Consider the following 21,466-nt stretch of genomic DNA (forward strand, 5'->3'; position numbering starts at 1 on the left):
GAAACCCGCCCCCAACCCCCAAAAGTTCTTCAGACCGGCTGATGTGGGAGGAATGTCACGTGGTGCAATGAATAGATTCGTTACAGTTGATGCGATTTTATTTGCCTACATTTACAATCGTAAGGAGACAAACACATATTTGATAAGCTACACAGTGATAACATGGTACTAGCTTTATTTACATCATGTGCAACAAATGGCAGCAGTAGTGTCAGTGTTGATGAGGTCTGCAGGTATCATACATAATCAGGGTTCAAAGGTCATAGTTCAAATGGCCTGTAGCACCTCTGGAACAAAGGTGTGGTGGGAAATTGTTCTTCATTAGCAATTAAGTAACATACTGTAGAGTTTAGGCCTTTTCCAGGAGTGTGTCAGCTGGGCCATTTTGCCAAATATGTCCCTTTATTTGGCAACATTAAATGTCTTTAATTTGTCTTTTTCGCCTCTGTCTCCTCCTTCATCGCCTCCTCCTCCTCCTCCTCATCTTTATGCTTTTTATCTGGGACTTTCGAAAGTATCTTGGCATTATGTTCAAGTGCCTTGGCCCTCAGAACTGCAATACTGTTCTCTCTCATCTCTTCTTTGGAAAAGTCCAAGACAGTGTCCTTTGTCCACTTTTCCTTGTCCTCCTCTGTTGCTTTGTCCTCCACCTTGTCCTGTACAGGGGGAAGTATTGTGCTGCAGGTTTTGCTTGGAGAGGAGTGAGTAGTCTCAACAGACTTCTTGTGCATACCTGAAGAGCAGTGACATAAACGTTAACCACTTTGAATATTGGTTTCCATTATTGTGCAAGTTTACTTCATCATCTTTACTCATTAAGTCATTAGTGTGTCATTAGCACACACTGAATTGTTTTTTTTTACATTATATTGCATCATATTGGCAGTTTGAATGTTGTCATACTAAGGAGTGGTAGATCGTTGCAGGTAATTTACTTGAGAATACCTCTTAGTAATAGAATACCTCTTACTAATAGAATTTTCTGTTATTTTGTTCTGGGAAGACTTGAGAGAAGATTTTCAGTATGGTCTAAACAGTTGCAGTACTTTTAATATAACACATTTAATGTAATAGCGGTACTAGTGGTGGCAGTGAAAAAAAACTTTTATTTCAACTAAAGCAAAAGATAATAATATTTTAAAGTGCTTTATTTTTTAGTACAGACTGTGAGTAGATCTTCAAGTCAGACCTCCATAGTGAGCAGATAGAGAGTATATTGGTAAAGGAATCTTGACTCAGAGCAGCCTAATTGATTTATACAAATCAATTGACATGTGGCAGAAAGGAGATTTAGCCTAATCTGTCCTGATGAAGTGGGATTTACACACCATTGACTGTCACCTCTCATTGACAAGGGCACACTTTCATTGGCTCCTTACGCTCTTCACTTTTCTGTGCCAAAAAGTGCTCAAAAAGTGCTTTAAATAACTCTTACATATCATGCAGGGAGTTAAGGAATGCTATCTTTTTTCCACATGGTCCTATGCCCGGCCTATTAATCAGACTCATAATAATCTGCTTATGTTACATTTATTTAAGTTACATTATCTACTTATTTTTAAATGTGTCAAAACATAAAACAAACAAAAAGTACCTAGTAACCATGGTGCATATGATTCTGTGATGCCGTCTTTGGCTGATTTCAGGATGGACTCTGGCAGTGGGATTGAGTGTCTGACCATAGCCCCATAAAGACCGTACTCTGCCATAACGCTGCTGCGCCCCCAACACTTCTCCCTCTTTCTCCATTTGGCTCTGCGATTCTGGAACCACACCTGCCCACACATCACAAAGAAAAAGATCATAAATACAAGATAATATACATGTATCCTGTGAAAATGCATTTGAATTGATCTTTCAGCTTGTAACATCTAGTAACTTTTCATAGAAGAAAGAGTTACAATGACATCTACTGGAGAGCTAGCATATCTCAGTAGTCAAATGAAGATTTCTACTTCATAGTTTCTTATCTTATCTATATTCCAGACATAGATGGCCAGAGGGGCGGTTCTTTTAACCACTCCCAAGCTCAGTGAAAAAACTAAATCAAACAATGCAATTTACAAGAAGGTAGATCATTTAGTTGTGGTAAATTTAAAGGAGTAAACAAAATAAAAGAATGCTTCTACAAAATACCAACTGTTATAAAGAAAGAAGACATTGCTGAATGTTTTTACTGAATACAGTAAATGGTTTATCATTGATTATTAACTTTTCACATTTTTAAAATGTACAGCTGTTGCAGGAAAGTTGACATTTTTCTAGTGAATTTTATGAGCAGTCCATAACCACTGGTGTGTGTGTGTGTGTGCATGTGTGTGTATGTGTGTGTGTGTGAGTGAACATGTGCTGGTGCATTCTCCTGCGCCTTGTGTAGATCCTAAATTGATTTGCCAGACCTTGTAACACCCTCCGCCAGCTCGTGAATATGGATGAGCCAAACAGGAAAAATGAGCATCCTAAAATGGCGGAGGAGGCAGGATGAGATTGCTGGGATTGGTTCCTGCTGTGTGTGTGTGGAATTAAAAACACTCTGTAGCGGAAAAGCTATTCAGGTACATAGCTCTGATGATAGCCTCCATCTCATAAAAAGATGGGCCTCAGATGAGCAATCATGCTTTGTGACAGCGGCAGCGTGAGTGAGCGGTGACCCCCAGGGCACAGAGGCTGATTGAAATAAGTTAATTTCCACAGCTGATCGATGAGAGACAGGCGGTGAAATACCACGGGAAATTAAACTGCTCGGACCTGCGCTAATTCATTCTGTGCTTATCCTATCCAAGAGGAGCCAGGTGAAAAGTTCTTCTCAATTAACTAATTACACTTACACAGTTTGACTTCTTCTTGTGCGAGAGGTTTTCAGTGAACTATACTCTGTTTAGATTCATCTGCAAACAGCTGACCTGTTAAGAGCTCGACATATTTCAAGCATCAATACAACTGTACTGCAAAGTCACACTAAAAAAGGCCTTCTTTCCTGTCTCGCATGCAGTTGTTGACTATGCAGTAAATTATATGTCTTCTGTTTTAGATTAAAAGATACACAGTCCTCTACTAAAATTCTTTCCTTATGGTTTTCCTTCTGTCAAGGCTCATTTGAATAACCAAAAACCTCTATCCACTTATTCAATGTTATAAAATATTTTGTAAACCAAAAAATATAGTTTTGGTTCTTTTATCTCCTTTTGCAAGTCTGCATATTTTGCCGGAATTCTTCTTAATTTTCATATTGAAACATTGATTTGTTAATATAATTATTATAATTATCATAATAATGATTATTATCATTATTAATATTATTTTAATGTATGTATTTTTAATTGGCATTGTGCGCTTCTGTAGTATTTATGAAACTGAGAAAAACAGGTACTGTGATGGAACCTAAATAAATAAACATTCTATTTTATTTATTTCTTACACATAGGCCTCTGTTTTCAGTTTGTTTGTTTTATTCTGTTAGTGTTGACTAATGTATCCTGTGTGAAGTGTTTCAGTGTCCAACCTGGATACGGTCCTCTGGCAGCTCTGTCTTCATTGAGAGCATCTCCCGAGCATAAACGTCTGGATAGTGAGCTTCATTAAATGCTTTCTCCAGTTCCTCCAGCTGGTATGACGTGAAGATGGTCCTGGACAATCCAAGTATGTAATATTTTATTAGAAATTTGCCCTCTCTTGGAATAAACACTTATCATTAAGCTGTTGCCTGACTGGCTGTTATTTACCTGAATTTTTATTGTATAAAATTCCACATTCAGGACACATTGTATTATTTTAAATTAATTTTAGTATTTATTTAAAATTTATTTTTCTTACCTGTGTCGTCTTTTCTTCCGTTTCTTGTTTTGACTCATTGATGACTTAAATTTCTTATCTCCGGAGATGCTCATGTCATCCGAATCTGTACAAATAGCAAATTGAAATGAAAGTCTTATTTGATAATTATGTAAAAATGTAGGCATTCCTGTATGCAATTATTTATTATCTGTATTATATACTAGGCCAGACACAGAAGAAGGCCTAAGTGCTCCATTATGCATTGACTAATAAATATGAAGAGAAGGAGCCTACTCACAATCATTTGGGAAAAATCTGGCTTTATGTTGTATGTTATATGTTGTCTTCAGGAAAATGTGTAACATTAATGCAACTAAGCGCAGCAAAACTGTCCTTGTCTTTTAAACCCAGAGCCGTGTAGGTGAAGGCCCGTTATAGCCAAAATATCCTATATAATTCTCCAATTACATGCATTTTTTAAAAATTATTATAATTTTTTTTTTAATAAAGACTCAAATGCTGACCTGAGCTGGAGGAGCGCGGGTCCAAGTGCGGATCCACGTGCGCGTCTCTGTGCAGCGGTGGCAGGTGCGCGTGCTGTGCCTCAGACAGCGCCTCTAGGAAGGCGGGTTGGCGATAAAAAGAGTGGATTCCGTCGGGCCCCAGCAGCAGCGGCCCGGGGCCCAGCGGCCCTCGCGCTACCAGCGCGTGTGCTCGGTGCGGAAGCGTCTCGAGGGGTCGCCTCGGTGTGGCGGGCGTCTCCTTGTTGAGACCAAGCAGCTCCTGAATCCCAAAGCCCGTGCGCCTCGGCACAGCTGGGCCCAGTTTCCACGCAGCGGGCTGCTGCCCCGCGTGCGCCATCCCACAGTGACTTGTGCTCCTCTCCTTGTTTTCAGCGTCCGACAACACCGCTCCGTCTTTGCCCGTCATCCCGGGACAGTGCACAGTGAGAGTGGTTCAGAGTTTAGATCGGACAGGTCCTGTCTGGACAGTGCTGGTGTCAGTGCGGCGCTTGCCTCTGGCTTTTATTCAACAGGCGTCAGGCTGCAGCCAATCACAGCCCGAGGCGCGCCAACTTCAGCAGCGATTATCATCATCACATCATCCCGTGTTCGTCCAAACCATAAGGGAATAACCAATCATTTCAGTTGAAAAGTAGCCTACTGTCGATAAATGAGGTGGTCCATTATCTTTAAGTTTGCTCTGTTTGTAGATCTTAGTGCCCGACTCTGAGCCATAACATCTGTCTGGAATAATCTCTACTAAATTCAAACCAAAGCTGTTTTACATATCAACAAAAACAGAAACACAAAACAAGGCTCCTGATCTGACCACAGAAAATTGAGGCAAACCTTGCATTTATTTGATTAAATTTCGTGTATTGTTCTCAACAATAATCTGTAGCCTATTCAGTGTTTCAGGCACATAGGGTAACACGCTACAGACATCTTAATAGCCCATTGTCACTTGGTGGTTATGTAGACATGTATGCTTCTATAACTTTAATCAATATATCACTTGTAGTTGGTTATGGCGCGCTCTGTTGCTCGTTTGATCGATCGTTGGACCTGGTGCAGGGCCCAGCCTCCCACACTCAGGGTGATTACCATATTCTAATTAGGCTGCGTGTTTTGTCTCCGGACCCCCGCTGCATCTGTTAATAGTTATTAAGCTTCTTTATGATTATTCACAATATGTGTTGAGTACAATGTCCTACTTTTCTGTATTTAGGGCACATTAGGGGCAATTAAGCGCCAGACAAGTCGCTAACACTGGGACAAACGACATGAGACGGGACATTATCTCCTACAGATTTGTTTTGGCAACTTATAGGGCCACTATATAGCTGAAGAAACCATGGCGAGTTGTTGATTTAATTTCAACCCTGTTTACTTCATAATAACCCTGGATATATAGCTGATGTATCGTGATTACATTCTTGGTAAAAAAAAAAAAAAAATTGACCGGACGCACAGACGCCAAGGGAAATCAACTCTAGTCTGGTTTAGCGCTAATTTAAACTCACTTAACTTTAACAACACGGCTGCTTACTTCGATCCATACGCCCTCTAATCAGCCATTAATCCATTATTGTTGTGTTAAAATCATTCGGGGATAATTTGGGGCACACTTTAGGCTTGGACATGTGGACGCACAATGACGCCGAGGGGAAAGGAAGAGTTTATGGAGATGAGCGGACGCTTAGATAGGGCCTCCTCAATGGGCCGGGCGCGCACGCGTAGGGAGGGGTAGATGTAGATAGGGTACGAGTGGAGTGGGTCACAGCAGGTTTAAAGCCGTATCTCGCGTAAGATCGAGGGGTAAAGCGTGCCACGTCACTCAATTGGGCCTTTGTTGTTTGCCGCAAAACGCACAACGAGCCGCCTGCATCCACACGGAACAAATGTGGACTGGGAAGACATTGCTTTCCATCTTAATAATAAAATAATACATACATACATACACACATACATTTCTATATAATGTAATAATGACATAATATGAATAAGAAAGAAAGAAGATATGTATTTTATGTTTCCACATAAAAATAAAATAACCAGGCTATAACTATTGGCATGGCCTTGGGTAAAACCTACATGTATTGATTTGAGAATGAGCAACTTGTTCAAAGCTTGTAGCAAGATTCTAATATCTGTACTAAAACACTCCATTTAAAATAGGGGAGTAGTGGCTGCATCCTTCTTTGTGGGGAAAAAAACAACAACAAAAAACAAAAAACAATAGGGCCAAAACACAAAATGTTACATATTTAGCATGCTCCACAGAAGACGTGTTACTGTTGACTGGTGGCACTTGGTAACTGATTTGAGATGATCATAAGCTGCCCCACACTCTCACTCTGCCGTATCTGTCTTTGTGTGTGCTCTACAAATGGCTCCTCTAATCTAGCTAATTGCCATTTCCCAGAGCTTGGCCTTTCAGGAGAGAGCTGGGTCACCAAACAGCCGTTGATCAAAACATCCTATTAAGGTGCAGAAACAAAAGCAGCTCCCACAGTTGAACAATGTGCCGCTGACGATTCAACTGTTTGCTCTGGCTTCACAAAGCATTAATTAGGGCAATAACTTCATGCCAGTGCCGTTCTATAGTCTCCATTTCTGTATGAGTGCATCGGTTTGTGCTCTGAAGTTCGCCGAGCGTGCCACATTCCCCTGTAGCATGTGCAGATGTTTCACTGGGAAAAGTGGGGGAGAGAGAGGCCCCTCCCCTAAACTTTTAAACTGGATTGAATGATAGTCCTGTATGTGGTTTTACTTATAACGAGAATTGACATAATTACTTGGGCTTGTTTCTTGTCTAATTAGCAGACCTCTGTGATGGACAAGAGTTAGTGGTTTCGATGGAGAAGGGAACCGGACAGGCATGGCAGAAGCAACAACACAAAAAGGGGCCCACCACCTCAGCATAATTAGGTGAGACAATGCCCCCGACTGTTTGGAGATGGGGCAGAGCAGACGCCCCGTGAACTACAGCGCCCTGGACCTTAATAAGCCCCTAATTGTCCTTATTTTAGGGGCATTCACATGGATAGCAGCAGACAGAGAGGACAGGCCTGCAGGACTCCTACGGTGAGGAAAGCACTCACTCCAAACCTTAACTGGTTGACCCCAAACTTTAAATGTTCTGGAGTAATGTTCTTCGACAGGGTCCCAAACATGGATGACAGTCAGCCACCATCAAGTTACTCTGTCCAGCATCATACAGGTCATTCTGTTACTTTTACATGTACATTATTGAATTCTTAAAAGTCATATCAAGTTCATTTACTGGACAGACAATTTGTCAGGCATAAATCCTGCATTTACTATGTAGCATTTAAGGACACATTTTGTTGGTGTAGAAACAAACATTAGAAATATTCAGAAATACCCAATATATAATAGCTTCTAAAGACAAGCTCATAGTAAATGAATGTTGGAGTTGTTCTGTGTCAGGTCACTACAGGCTGAAGCTAGTGCCCACGGCTCCTGACATGAATAAGGAGAGGACCAAATCAATAAAATCAACGGATGTAATCAATGGGCCTTAATGTCTTCTAACTGACAGTCATTTTAAAATTTGCATGAAAAATAAGGTTTAAGAGCCTTTATTAGAGTAAGAGCTAAACAACATGGTTCTTATGAGAGCTTCACTTTCATTTCTTGCAGCACAGAGAGAAAACTCCAAGCAGCTGCCTCCAGTCGAGCTCTGTATACGTTTCCACAGCAGCCCTGTCCAGACACTTGCCATATGTGTGTGTGCAATAGTCTGCAGCAGGTGGTTTTCTGAAGACACCACATTTCACAAGAGCATGTCCCACCACTCACAGGACGTCACTCCGATGTGCCCTCACTCCTTTAATTAGCTGTCAATTAGTGCAAATGAATCAACTGTTCGCCTAATTAAGCAATGCCACCAGGCAGCTCCCATACACAGGCCATTGTGTTAGCGCCATGAGAACAGCACAGCTAGCAAACTCACTTTGGATCAAAAGTGCAACTTAACAATCGCTGCTCACTCTTGTGTTCAGGGGCTGTTTGTTTGATGCGCAGCAATGCATTATGGTTTCTAGTGTTGTGGCTTCTACTATGTCCAAGAATGTGTCACTGCCTGAACAATATAGTGTTTTTCCTATTAACACACATAATACATTGCAACAACAATATCCATGTTATGCAGTTCACTTCAATTACTGTATTTGCCCATGTGCCATTACAACCATATGTTCAGAGATTTTAACTTATTTTGTTACAATTTATTCAGAAACATAATTTGAGATACTTTTAGATAGCTCTTTTACAAATAAAATCTACCAGGTTTGATATTACCAACAAGTAATTTAAATCACAATTAGCTGATAAAAAAAATAATGAAAGGAATGGAAACCCTTGATATTAAAGTTAATTTTCACAATAATTATTATGTGAACTTATGTGAATATAGGAAAATTTTCATCCAATTTATGTAAGATTTTGGCTTGCTTGACCAGGATCAGGTAGTCTACATGTCTGACTTTAGAGCAGTGTACATACAGCATGTTGCTTGCTCCTGCCCTCTTACTGGGTGTAATTGTTATTTAGAGGATTAAACATTCATTCTTACTCTTGAGTCCCCAGAGACAGAAACATGACAGCATCATCGTGTCCACTCTAAACATCCACGTCCCCTCCCACTCACACCCGCTCATCTAACGCCACAGTTTGTGCTTAAAATTCAATTACCCACTTATTGATAGCTCTCGGGGGCGCTGCAGAAGTGGACACGGAGCGGGTGATGATTTCCCATGAGGCCGTGCTCCCCTCGTCACGTCTCCAGCTGGATCTATGTCATGGTTTTACTCATCAGTGAAGGCAGCAGATGGAGCCTTCATCCACCTGCACACACCAGTGCTCACCCCACAGAATGATCCTGTGGTAGGACAGAAACAGGTTACAAACAATACTGCTTCATTCTTATGGGATACATTTTAAAAGCAGTGGTTATTATATGTTGATGTTATGTATGATGCCTTTCCTGTCGCAAATATGACAAAACAATGACGGTTAAAACTAAAACTGAATTAAGCACACATACAGTATTAAAGGCTTCAGCTGAATATTGTAATTATTTTATCACTGGCTGTATACAGATTATTTGCTTTATTAATGGTCAATTAGAGTACAAAAACAGTAGACCTAGCAATCAAGATCTAGAAAAAGAATAATACATCAATGCTTAACACCCACAACCAAAGCAAGCAGAGCTATTCACAGGTTGTGGCCCACAGGTTAGCCACGCGTCTCCAGGTCCCCAGGGGCCTCTCCAGGGAACACATGGGCCCTACTGCCTCAGTTCCCACTAATTACAGCACTCACCCAAACTGTCCCATGGGACAATGATGCTCTGATGCCGAAAACCTGCCACTGTTTAGAACCTCACCAGGCAACAGCTGGGCCTGCCAGACAAATTTCACTTAAATTCATTCATTCATCATGAGGGGCTGCTGGGGGGGCTGCTGGAAATGTCTTTGAAGCACAATACTGGCAGCAAACCAAATAATGTAATCATTTGGGTAAAGATGTTTCACACTAACTAAATAAAAGTTTTGGGGAAAGAGAACATATTGTACTGTTTACACCACTGTAAATTTACCCTCCTGGAACTACATGCTCAACAGCAGTGTTTGATACAAAAAATTAGAACTTAAAACTCTTCAAAAACTTCAACTATCCACCTCCAACACTTCTTTATTGTCTTTGTATAAATCCAAGAAATAGACCTGCTTCGCACTTTTCAGGGGGAAAGTCTGCAGCCTGAGTGTCGCCATGGAAAGATCATTGCTTAAATTATCTATCTCTATGGACACAAACATGTGATACCAGTAGGACAAATTACAGGTCAGATCTATGGAGAGGTGATGCCGCTTACAGTAAAAATGCTTATAAACTTTGTTTTCTTCTAATAAGACAATTTGTAAAACGCTGAATAGCTTATTTACCTGAAATATTTTTTTTTTGCAGTAGCACTACCAACTTGGTTATCAGAAGAAAATGACAAAATGAATCTAATTATAGTAGAAATGCATGTTTAGTGTCATAATAATAATGCCTTGCAAAGTAATAACAAGCATGTTGCTGGACCTCCCATCACAGGTTAGATAGTGCACCTTTTATTTATATTAAATTTATATTTTATTACTGGCCTGGCTGACATTAGGTCTGTCATGATAACAAATTCTGAAGCATGATATGTTGCTAGAGATATACTAGCACTGCGATAGATGATACAATTTAAACTGCTTGTGACATTGACTTAATAACAGTAATGCAAGATAGTAATCCTCTTTTAAATAGACAGTATCATTAAAATTCCAGAGCTGCAACAAATAAATAGCAGAATGAACTCATAATTAGCCAGAAGTTCCCCTCTACAGCTCAAATCTTGTCATATTAAAACAAAAATACCTCAAATCTCCCCACTTTTACAAAGAAATTGTGCACAGGATAAATATTGAGCCCTAATATATTGTTCCAACTTTCATATATTGAACAGTACGTCTATGTAGTAATTATTGGGACAGGCCAAGCTGACACGATCACAAACTATAAAAACTGATACTTTACTGTGTCTGACAGACACATTCATCTATAGTGAGTTGGAGTGTAATGTCTCCATTTCTGTCCTGCAGTGTGGCATCCCTTTGTAGCAAAATCCAAAAATAATATTCAAAAACATATCAGTTGTACAACAACTGTAAGGAAGCCTTTTCACAAAGCCCACAGCATTTTTTGTGCAACTCTTTTAATTTTAGATACATTAACATGCCCTGTGATTGTGTGAGTGAGATTGCCTTGTCACCTTGCTGGAAAATCACTACAGCTTGCTATGTTGAAAGAATTACTAAATATGTCTCTTGTGCTAGTTAAATAATTATGTAACTGTCCCATATTAAAATAATACAGAAATATAACCCCACAGCTTTTCTGGTGCATAAATGTCAAATGAGCTCCTTCTGGTTTTTGTATAACTTTACTATATGATGTACACATACTTCCCTTTAAGCCAACACCTTTGTTACCTCACTGACACAAGTGACTGGTTTGAAGAAGTGTCACACAGCAGGAAATTTTTGTGTTTTTGTTAAAATACCAAAACATTAAACGCATCTCAGTTGTAAAACTGTATGTTATTTATAAATTCATATTGGTGCAGTTGAGTTTAATTTTGGAGGAAGGTCATTTAGTGACAACGCTGAAAATGGGCGTCACGTCAAGAAGGCCTACCTCTGCATTGATTAAATTATGTTCATTTCACGTTTGCGACATAAACTTTACCTTTACAACAGCGCCCTCTGTCACATCTAGCCACGCACTGCATCAATTATCCGTAGCACTCAAATCTGATGTCACATAAAAGTATTCACTTTATATCTCAAATTAGAAATTAGTGTCCCATATAATGACAATAAGATTTCTTATTTATTTATTTTATAAGTACTCAGCAACACACCTTCAGGTCTCTAATAAAAATACTAGTAATACACTAGTCCATCACTCAATTATTTTGTGACTTAACACACTTTATTTTATTTACAGCTGTTAAAGCTCATGGTCTTCTGGGTGGTAAAGTTCACTCATTAGACGGTAAATATATGACGGTGCATGGCCTCCAATATTTGAAATAAACAAGGTAATTAGCTCAGGGGGGACGTAGTCGAAGACGGGGCAGTGTACATTCACTTTCGACAGTATTTCACCTGAAGGAGAGAAAAATTAGTAATATAAAATGAAAAGCACAATTACTTTATTTTAGGAGTTGTATTTAGTTCTTTTATGGGCTTGTATCTTTACCTTCAATGAAGGGCAGAACTTCTTGAGGAGAAACAAACTTATGGAAGGTATCTTCTTCATTTGGAAACTAAAGACATTTTTAGGTCCAATTTAATACTTCCAGATACAAATATGATAATAACATAAATCACTGGATTGTTGTCTTACCTGAGGTGAAAGTTTAAACATTGGAGCACAAACAATAAGTGGTGTTGAATGGTGTTTTGCAGCAAGGGCCAGAGTATGAGTCCCGTTGACAGCCCTTAAACCTCCATTTGCCAGCACAGTTTGTGTCCCAATGATGACCTAGCCACAGTAATATCTTCACATTAAACTTTCAATCAATTCATTTAATATTACACGGTTCACCTTAACATACCTTGTTGACACGAGACATCACAGCAAATATGCTAGCATCTGCGATTACAGTGGTCTCAATGCCAGCTTTTGAAAGACTGGTCGCCATTTCGTGTCCCTGTGATGAATAAGAGAAAATAATAAGAGAATGCACTTTTTCCAATCCAAATCATTTGGTAAGACTGCTATATACCTGACAGAAGGGGGCACATTCAGCTACAATTACATGGAATTTGCGTTTGCGTGCAGCGTCTTTGAGAAAAGCTTCAACTGTACGTGAGCGGCCAATGGTCATGATGACCTCATTGGAGTGAATGTGCTCCAAGGCCTGCATAGCAATGTTGTCCGTGGTTCCCTCTGTAAATTCCCCAGACATTCAGTTAGATTATACATTATCTTGCTTTTAGCCTTAATATGCCATTTGCTAACCTAGTTCTGTTAACAGTTCATTAATGGCTTCGATGACATTAGCTTTGAGGGGCGCAAAATATTGTCTGAAGTTTTCTTCACTAAGCCCCCCTGAAGTCAGCAGTTTATGAAGTGATTCTTGTTGGTCTGTTTCTTCGCTGCTTCCTCGAGACCTGCAATAAAAAAATACATGTAACACAATAAGATTATCTTTGTATGTTGAGTATATATATATTTATATATTTTATGACTGAAAACACAAGCTCAGATATTATAAACTCATGAACTCTACTCATTTTCACAATTAATCGTTTACAAATGAAAAAGAACACATCTTCACCTGGCATACTCCTCCCTGATGATCTTCAGGACACGACGCACCATGTTGCCTACAGTGGTCTCAGACGGCTGGGCTGCGGTCATTCGTCTTCCCTCTTTTCGTATTATTTCCATGAGCTCACCTAAAATGCAACCATCATACAAGATGTCAAAATCCTTGATCTCTTAAGCACGGTAACGGAGCCACACTTAATTATTTTTTCACATATAATCCTGATGAGAATTGCAGAATACAGTAATATAAATCACTTAATCACGCTTCCCTAAAGCTGTCAAAAACATTTTACCTGCGCTGCTCCATCGGGCTTGGGCGGTGATACGACGGAGCAGAGCTGTGGTTTCTCGGGCAGTCTCTGAAGAGCCACGAAGAGGTCCTGTCCCGCAGCCACCGCGCTTCAGTTCGGACAGAAATGCCTCTATTCGCTCTGTGAGGTCTGTTTCTTTGTCTGATCCCGGCATCTCTAATTTTAAGTTGCTTGGTTGAAGTGATCAACACAGCAGCACTGTTATTTCCAATGTGAATCCGGTGAACAGGATGTACTCCAATGTATTTCCGGGTTAGTGCGCATTTTCAGATTAAGAGTTCATTGTTTTATTTCATTTTATTCAGTATTATTAATCATCGTTATTATTAAATGTATTTAAGATAGTCTTGTCTTTTGGTCCCTTTCTAAACAAGTTTGTGTAACTTTAGTGGTGCGTGCATAGCAGATTGGTGCAGTATTTGTTTATGTGATGATGCAAGCGTGAAAATTGGCACAATCTCCGGATAGTACTTTAAAATAACTTTGTACATTTTTTGTGCCAAATCGACATAAGCCGTTACACCAACTACACAATATTCTATGTACATGTGGTAAACCTAATTTTGGAAGAGCTGTTTGAGTTCCACCTTGGAGGCAACGCAAAGTTCTTAAAATCCTCACATCCAGATGGAAAATGCTCTTCTCTCACAAGTGTTAAACACAGCATCTATGAAATGTTGTTAATACTAATACAATACCTATATTTCACACAAATACCTATAAAGAGCAGCCAAACAGAATACAGCTTGAAAAGAAATGCTTAGCACAGAAGTGCTTAGACTGAAAAATTAGGTCAATACTACAAAGAGCTGCCTAAAAGGAGTTTATATAATATTTTAATAATATATTCTTCCATCTTTGAAACATGTCCCACACCATTCCTATATTCCACATAGATTACCTTAATAAAATGTACCTCTCTTTTCATTCAGTACCATGAAGGCTTAATAGGATATTAGAAAAAGCACAACCATACAAAAATAGATTACCACTCTAGGAAATAAAAGTTCAAAAACAAATTTACAAAATTTTTATTCAACATAAAAAGTACTGACAGTGCCGATGGTGCACGTTTTGTCTAAAATGTTCCCAAATTGATGTAATCCCTGCCAAGTAGGAGCCTCCATAACCCTAACCCTAAAACCATACAGAAACTGAAAAAACACACTGGATTAAATTGAACTTAAGTTTCTGAGTTTCAAAACTTTTGAATGGTAAGATCAGCAAAGAAATGTGGTTGACTGGTGACATTAATATTCATTTAAAGTTTCTTTCACAACCTGCCAACATAAAAACAATTAAATAACAAATACCTAAGTGGAATTGAAGCATGTTCACTGACCCAGTTTCATGCGGGCTTGTTTTTTTTGCACTGACATCATTTATGATCGGCTGAATATATTGACAAACCAAACCTATATTATCCCAACTATAAAAGAAAAACAAGTATATACAATTTGAAAAACAAACAGGAAATCAATTTAGCTTCCAAAGACATTAGCAAACTGGACAAGTGGTTGTAATTTTTCATGAATGTAACAATTAACCACTTTTTAAATAGCCTTCACTTGATAATGGGCCACCAAGGATAAGTTAGTGGAAAGTTTGCTTGGTATGACAAATAAGTGTTTACATTAATAAAAAGAAAGACATTTTCTAATGGCACATTCATTCAAAACAAGCTCTGAAATCTGTTCGTGTAATTTTAGGTTGTTATTCAGTAGCTGCAACATTTAAAAGCAGAACAGAAAACAGCTTGTAGTTGATACCATGGATGAACATTGTTACAAATAAGCAGATGACTTCTTTTGTCAGAAAATTATCATTCTTTTGACTGTGCTGGAGCTCCTTGACTCCAGTTGCAATTGTTTGCTAAAGTCCGATGAGAAAAGGTCTTGAATTTCTTTGCCTGACATAAAAGCAGCTTTCTCCTCAGGACGTGATAGACTCTTTACTCAATCAGCTTCTTTGCCTTGAAAAAACGCCGCAAGTAAAAGACCTGCCACGTGGCCAGTCCAATAAGACAGCACATGGAGAAGACGCTGAAGTAAAGCACACGTGTATTGGTAGACTCTGAAAAAATAAGAGGAGTCATCAGCAAATTATGTCATTCTAATACATGTAAATCCTTTGTGTTAGTTAATAGGTGTGTGCAAATGAATTGTATTTGTATAATAACCTTTCAGTAAAATTTTCAATGTACATGTATAATGTTGCTTAATTATAGTTTATACCATTGGTGTCACGCATTTCCTCTTCCCTCTTCTTCATGTAGGCAAAGTCATTCACAATAGACTCTGACAGATCCTCCAGACGCCTAAGTTCAACCTCAAGAGGTTTCAGCTTCTCCACTTTGGCAATCTAGAAAAAATGAATACACAATAAGACTAATTTGTTATACTGATCAGCCTAAACACATAATTTATTTTATATACAAGTAACTTTGAAAACAAATGAGGATGACCCTTCCTAAGCAATCTTCAACCATGACTAGCATCAAAATGCGCTAAACTCTGAACATCAGGAGAGAAGATTTCCAATGGTTTCAGATTTATGAATTTACTGGTTATTTAACACTCCTCATAAAGAGATTGAAAAATGCCTTTTCTTTTGATCGTTTTCATTGTGGCATTTAAGGGCAGAAGCAAAGCAGTCTGTCTGTTTTGCTTCATGACCCTCATCAATACTCACATTTATAAGATGAACACATAAATCACAGAAGCAAAAAGGTCACTTTAAGGTCTTTCATGAAAAGTAGCCAAAAATGTAGCCATGTATCAATACACTTAAGGGAATTAAAGGGTTTACATTATGAAACACACAAAAAGTGTTTTAATCAGTAGAACATTCCATTCAGTCAAATAACATCCAACCAAAAAGCCAAGGTACCTCTTCATAGTTTTTAGCCTCCACACCATGCTTCATATCCAAGTTAACCAGCTGATCTGGCACTCTCCCAGTTCCTAAATAATAAACATGACTTTAATAGAATCATAGAGTTGCAAAAACAGAAAGAACCTACATAGTAAAAGAACTTACCTAAAGGTGACTTGCTCTCAAAGCAAACTTCAAACATGTCGTAGTCCTCTGTGGTGAATGCAAACTTTCCTTTTGTGGCATCTTCCTTGGAGTAGAGAGTGTGGCTAGAGGAATCTGTAATCTGAAAATTAAACACATCTTAATCATATTATAAATAAACTGACTAGGTTTGACTCAAGAGTGAGAGGCTCTTGCGGTATTTTAAAAATGAATTAAATATGCAAGGTTGTATTTGCACATCAGATGCATGTGCACTGTATCCAGCATAAGGTGACAGCGGTTGACCAGAATCCAGCTTTAATTACCCACCAGGCATCACTAAATTTCCAAGAAAACCTGTATACAATTCATTAAAACAAAGCACGTAATTAAGCGATAGTATAAATAAACCAGTGATCATGCCTTTCCTATTCCATCTGTTATTAACAGTGCTAAAGAGCTAATGTGGCTAGTGCTTAAGACTGACGTGTAACATCGGCAAATCATGCTAGCTGCGCAACTATTTTACTTATAACAACAAAGTATAATTATGGTTTTAAAAGACGCCATCTATACTGACACATACAGCAAATAAACACATGTATAAATGACATACAAAAAATGGGAAAGTTAAAGAATAAATTTATACGGCGTATACACCAGGAAGTCAGCCTGGCTTTTGGGCCTGAATGAGCTACAATGCTAACAAGCAGCTGTCACCCGGTCTCTACAAAGATCTCACAGACAAACTTGGATTACAAATTAAAAACATGCCTTTCAGCATTTCATAGTCTTGACAAAGCGCAAGACAATGGTTAGATACATAATGAACAGAATAAAGAGCCGTATGCAGTCCGAGCTCACCTTCAGGTTAGTTTTAGTGTTGGCTTGTTCAGTTATTTCATATTCCCCCGTAACAAGCACGTCTTTGTGGATCTCTTCTCGCAGGCATTTCCTTGAGTTGACCGGCAAAAAAAAAGAAATTGACAATACCGATTCAATGAGAACCGGTAGGAGCAGGAGAGCGGCGAGTCGAGCCATGGCTGAAACTGAAGCGACCGACTGAAGCCCCAACTTAACACTGACCCAGGGCGGTTTGTTTAGCGCACTGCGGACACGGAGGGCCCCCTACTGACGCGGCGGGGGACAACACTTTCATTGCAAACACGATTTCAGGAGAGTGCACACAACTCACGTATGAAAGCTACCGTAGTACTCAGTAGAAAAAAAGCAAGGTAGTAGATACATGAAAGTTCCTGCGATGTAAAATATTGAGTATGTTTCTTTTCGCTTTCAGATTTAATCTATAAAACGTCATGAACTGTGACTGCAAATGGTATCACCACTAAGCTCAGGAGAAGGAGTGTCCAAACTATGACATTGGGGCCAAATCCAGTCTTCAGATCAATATTTGTTGCCCCCCAGGGATACTTCTGAATTGCCCAAATTTGATATTTGACCACCCAAATAATCATAGACAGTAGGTCTACTTTTTACTGCAAATTCAAGTATCACTGTACCCACAATAACATCTTATTGTGATACAGACTTTAAATTTGTGTTTCAGAGTTTGTAAATTGTGTTATGGCTCTGTCAAACCAATGTAAAATGCATCTGCACCAGTCTGTGGCTTAACATTATGAATATCTACTGGACAGATGACCCTACAGCAAGGTAAGTAAACACACATACACACACATATATATATACTAGTCCATCTAAAAAAATTAGAATATCATGAAAAGTTCATTATTTTTGTCACTAATTTCAGAAATTCAAAACCATATATTGTATGGATACATGACACATAGAGTGAAGCTTTCAAGCTTTTTTTTTTTCTTTAAATTTTGATGATTATTTGGATGATTACAAATAATGAAAACCCAAAATGAAGTGTCTCAGAAAATAAAATTTAAAATACATACATTTATACATATATACATTTTAAACAGAAACATCAGGCTTGTTCATTTCTATGCACTCCATATGTGGTTAGGCCTCTTTTGGTTAAATCACTGCACTAATGCACTGTGACCTGGAGGCAATCAACCTGTGGCACTGCTCAGGTTGCTTTGATAGAAGCCTTCAGGCCATCTGCATTGTTAGGTCTGGTGTCTCTCATCTTCCTCTTGGCAATACTCCATTTGCAGGCCAAGTCAAGTACAGTAACACCATGGTCACTGAACCAGCTTTTGGGACCTTTGTCTGTATGGGTAGGTGCTAAGTCCTGCTGGAAAATTAAATCGGCAACTCCATAAAGCTTATCAGCTGAAGGAAGCATGAAATGACCTGGTAGATGGCTGTCTTGACTGTGAACTTCAGAAAACACAGTGGACCAACACCAGCACATGACATAGCATCTCAAATCATCACTGACTGTGGAAACTTCACACTAGACTTCAAGCAACATGGGTTCTGTGCCTCTCCACTCTACCTCCAGACTCTTGATTTAAAAAGAATGTCCAATCCAATCCAACTTTACTTGTATAGCACATTTTACCAACACAAAGTCTCCAAAGTACTGCACAGAGCAGGCACAATATAAATTAACACATTAAATAAAATAAAGCATAAAATGAATAAATAAACAAATTAATTTAAAAATGCATTAAAAATACTAAATAAGCAAATAGAAAAATAGCAAATAAAATCAATAAAAGACAGTCAGAGGACCACACAATTCTCACGCCTTGTTAAAAGCCAGTGAGTAAAAATGTATTTTTAAATGAGAATTAAAAGAATTGACTTAAGGGGCGGTCTTAATGTGAGGGGGCAGAGCGCTCCAAAGTTTGGGACCAACCAAAGAAAAGGCCCAGTCTTCCCGGCTTTTGAGTCTCATTTTTGGGACAACAAGTTGGAGCTGGCCCTCAGACCTCAGAGGTGTAAGATGGACTTTCCTCTGAAAAGAAGAACCACTTGGACCACCAGGCAACAATGCAGTTCTTTTTCTCCACAGTCTATGTAAGATGCTTCTGACATAGTCTCATATCCCATATAGGCTTTGTCTATGTGTAATGGCTCTTGATGAACTGATTCCAGCTTCAGTTCACTCCTTATGAAGCTCTTACAAATTCTGGATTTTGCTTGACAATCCTCTCAAGGCTTGGTGGTTCACCTTTTCCTACCACTTTTTCCTTGCACACAAGTTTCTATGAATATGCTTGGATACAGCACTCCAATCAGCTTCCCTAGCAATGACCTTTTGTGGCTTTCTCATTGTGGAGTGTGTCAGTGATTGTCTTCTATCCAGTCAGCAGCCTTCCCCATGATTGTGTAGCCCACTGACCCAGACTGAGAGACTCAGGAGAGGCTCAACAAACCTTTGCTGGTGTTTTGAGCTAATTATCTGATTAGGGTGCAACTGTGTTTAGAAGTGTTCATGATTTTTATTTAATATATGATAATGAACTTATGTAGTCTAAATGAATGCAGACTATTTAGACTAGACTAAATAGAAAACTAGTCACCACCAGTGCTATCGTTTCTCTGTCAGAGGAGGGATTACCCACTGCACACAATGAGTCCATCCAGTTTCCAAGGAGACATGTGTAGCAGATCCCCAGAGACAAGGACAGGCTGCTCAAAGAGAGTCTAGCACCAATCCAACCGTCATTATTGGAGGGAGAAGTTCCTCTCGTAAGATGGCAGCTCTTGCGTCAAAAAAGGCTAAGAATAGCTTCTTATGCTTTCTGGGAAATTGATATTTTTTAGTAACATTTACATTGCATTTACATTACATACCAATAACCCTATAAAGTAAGATTAGATACAGCAAATTGTACACTATGTTCTCAGGAATGGAAAACAAAGAGTAAGAGCAGTAATATCACAAAAATAAAATAGTCCAAATATACATTCAACCGTATATTTTTAATCGGGAATATACGCAGTTTTTAAAAATGGAGGTGATATTTATTACGTGCCATAAAGCATGTCACTTCTGGGCACTGTTTCCTCATTGTCATTACTAAGCACGTGTAGCTTATCTTTAATTTCTTAACTTCAGTGACTGTTCTGTGACGCACAAGTCGTCACACCCTTACTTCATCTGTTTTTCTCTGTAATCATAAATTAATTTGTATAAATATAAAATTAATTTTAATAATTCTAAAGATTATATTGGCTGTATGTCTAGGCAAAAAAATGTTTTCCTTGTATTGGTATGAAAATAAACTACAAAGACATAACCTCTAAAATCAGTCCCATTTATTCTTCTAAATCCCCAAACCACATTTGCTGCTACACTGGCTGCAAACATGTTGATTAAAAACACAAGCCGATCATTGACTATCTGACAGTTGGATCTCAATTAATATACAATCTGATTATGTCATTATGTAAGGTCTGAGCAATTATTTTCAGATATGTTATTCCTTTTATATTGCAGTTTCCTATATCCAAAAAGAAAACCAAATTTTAATGTTTTTGTGCATTGGTTTCTCGTTTCTCTGGTCTTTCTGCCTGTCCTTTCACTCCTATCTTCATCATGCTTTCGTCTAATCCTCCTTCTTCTGTGCTTTGCTCATGTCTTTCCTCACTCTCTTGTTCAAGCTTGCGATTTAGTTCCTCCCCTGAGTTGAAGCTTCGACGCAGGTTGGCGTCATAGTGGTCTAATTTTACTGTTGTTGATGCTGATGTTAAAAGAAGCAAGAGGCACCTGCTATTTCTGCCTCTACCTCTCTCCCATGGGCAGCAAGGAGTTATTCATAGATGCAGGTTATTTGGCACTGCACATGGAAAATGATTGATGAAAAGGAAAGGGTTTTTTCAGATACTAAGAAAAACTTTGCATCTGGATTTCTAATGCAACATGAAATTCAATTTGTTTTGTGTAAATGACAAAAAGACAATGATGTATCTTTCTAAATTTTATTTAAACATGGTGATTTATTTTAAGTGTTGCACAAACAGGAGTGTGCACGAAAAGCCTCCAGTCATCAGAATATGCTGTTTGTG

At 38.7% G+C, this 21,466-nt stretch overlaps 3 protein-coding genes across 3 annotated transcripts; all 3 read right to left on the minus strand.

The window, feature by feature from the left end:
- Positions 1–130: 130 nt before the first annotated feature.
- On the minus strand, positions 131–7,108 carry LOC110155675 (visual system homeobox 2-like). The gene is made up of 5 exons (XM_020919830.2): positions 4,299–7,108; positions 3,814–3,898; positions 3,503–3,626; positions 1,595–1,775; positions 131–733 (listed from the first exon to the last, which is right to left on the minus strand). The coding sequence occupies exons 1-5, from the start codon at positions 4,702–4,704 to the stop codon at positions 426–428; spliced, it is 1,104 nt and encodes a 367-aa protein (XP_020775489.1). The 5' UTR covers positions 4,705–7,108; the 3' UTR covers positions 131–425.
- Positions 7,109–11,807: 4,699 nt separating this feature from the next.
- Positions 11,808–13,738, minus strand: eif2b2 (eukaryotic translation initiation factor 2B, subunit 2 beta). The gene is made up of 8 exons (XM_020918230.2): positions 13,475–13,738; positions 13,189–13,309; positions 12,870–13,021; positions 12,634–12,797; positions 12,463–12,558; positions 12,252–12,389; positions 12,105–12,171; positions 11,808–12,010 (listed from the first exon to the last, which is right to left on the minus strand). The coding sequence occupies exons 1-8, from the start codon at positions 13,644–13,646 to the stop codon at positions 11,853–11,855; spliced, it is 1,068 nt and encodes a 355-aa protein (XP_020773889.1). The 5' UTR covers positions 13,647–13,738; the 3' UTR covers positions 11,808–11,852.
- A 769-nt stretch (positions 13,739–14,507) lies between these two features.
- Positions 14,508–17,603, minus strand: tmed10 (transmembrane p24 trafficking protein 10). Its single transcript, XM_020937450.2, has 5 exons — positions 17,375–17,603; positions 16,532–16,652; positions 16,382–16,455; positions 15,727–15,853; positions 14,508–15,565 (listed from the first exon to the last, which is right to left on the minus strand). Exons 1-5 carry the CDS (start codon positions 17,549–17,551, stop codon positions 15,444–15,446), a joined length of 621 nt encoding a protein of 206 aa, XP_020793109.1. The 5' UTR covers positions 17,552–17,603; the 3' UTR covers positions 14,508–15,443.
- Positions 17,604–21,466: the final 3,863 nt, after the last annotated feature.

The sequence above is a fragment of the Boleophthalmus pectinirostris genome, unplaced genomic scaffold, assembly GCF_026225935.1.
Source record: "Boleophthalmus pectinirostris isolate CB_2022bp ecotype Guang Dong unplaced genomic scaffold, ASM2622593v1 HiC_scaffold_13, whole genome shotgun sequence".
NCBI classification, from domain to species: domain Eukaryota; kingdom Metazoa; phylum Chordata; class Actinopteri; order Gobiiformes; family Gobiidae; genus Boleophthalmus; species Boleophthalmus pectinirostris.

Coding starts and splice junctions, on each gene's coding strand:
- tmed10 (XM_020937450.2), bottom strand. CDS start 17,551: ATGGCTCGACTCGCCGCTCTCCTGCTCCTACCGGTTCTCATTGAATCG. Junction 15,854..16,381: donor AGGCTAAAAACTATGAAGAG/GTACCTTGGCTT, acceptor CATTTTTTCTAG/ATTGCCAAAGTGGAGAAGCT. Junction 15,566..15,726: donor GGAAATGCGTGACACCAATG/GTATAAACTATA, acceptor TTATTTTTTCAG/AGTCTACCAATACACGTGTG.
- LOC110155675 (XM_020919830.2), bottom strand. CDS start 4,704: ATGACGGGCAAAGACGGAGCGGTGTTGTCGGACGCTGAAAACAAGGAG. Junction 1,776..3,502: donor TGCCAGAGGACCGTATCCAG/GTTGGACACTGA, acceptor ATGTGTGGGCAG/GTGTGGTTCCAGAATCGCAG. Junction 734..1,594: donor ATATGCACCATGGTTACTAG/GTACTTTTTGTT, acceptor ACTGCTCTTCAG/GTATGCACAAGAAGTCTGTT.
- eif2b2 (XM_020918230.2), bottom strand. CDS start 13,646: ATGCCGGGATCAGACAAAGAAACAGACCTCACAGAGCGAATAGAGGCA. Junction 13,022..13,188: donor ATCAGGGAGGAGTATGCCAG/GTGAAGATGTGT, acceptor TTTTTATTGCAG/GTCTCGAGGAAGCAGCGAAG. Junction 12,011..12,104: donor AGTTCTGCCCTTCATTGAAG/GTAAAGATACAA, acceptor TCTCTCCTTCAG/GTGAAATACTGTCGAAAGTG.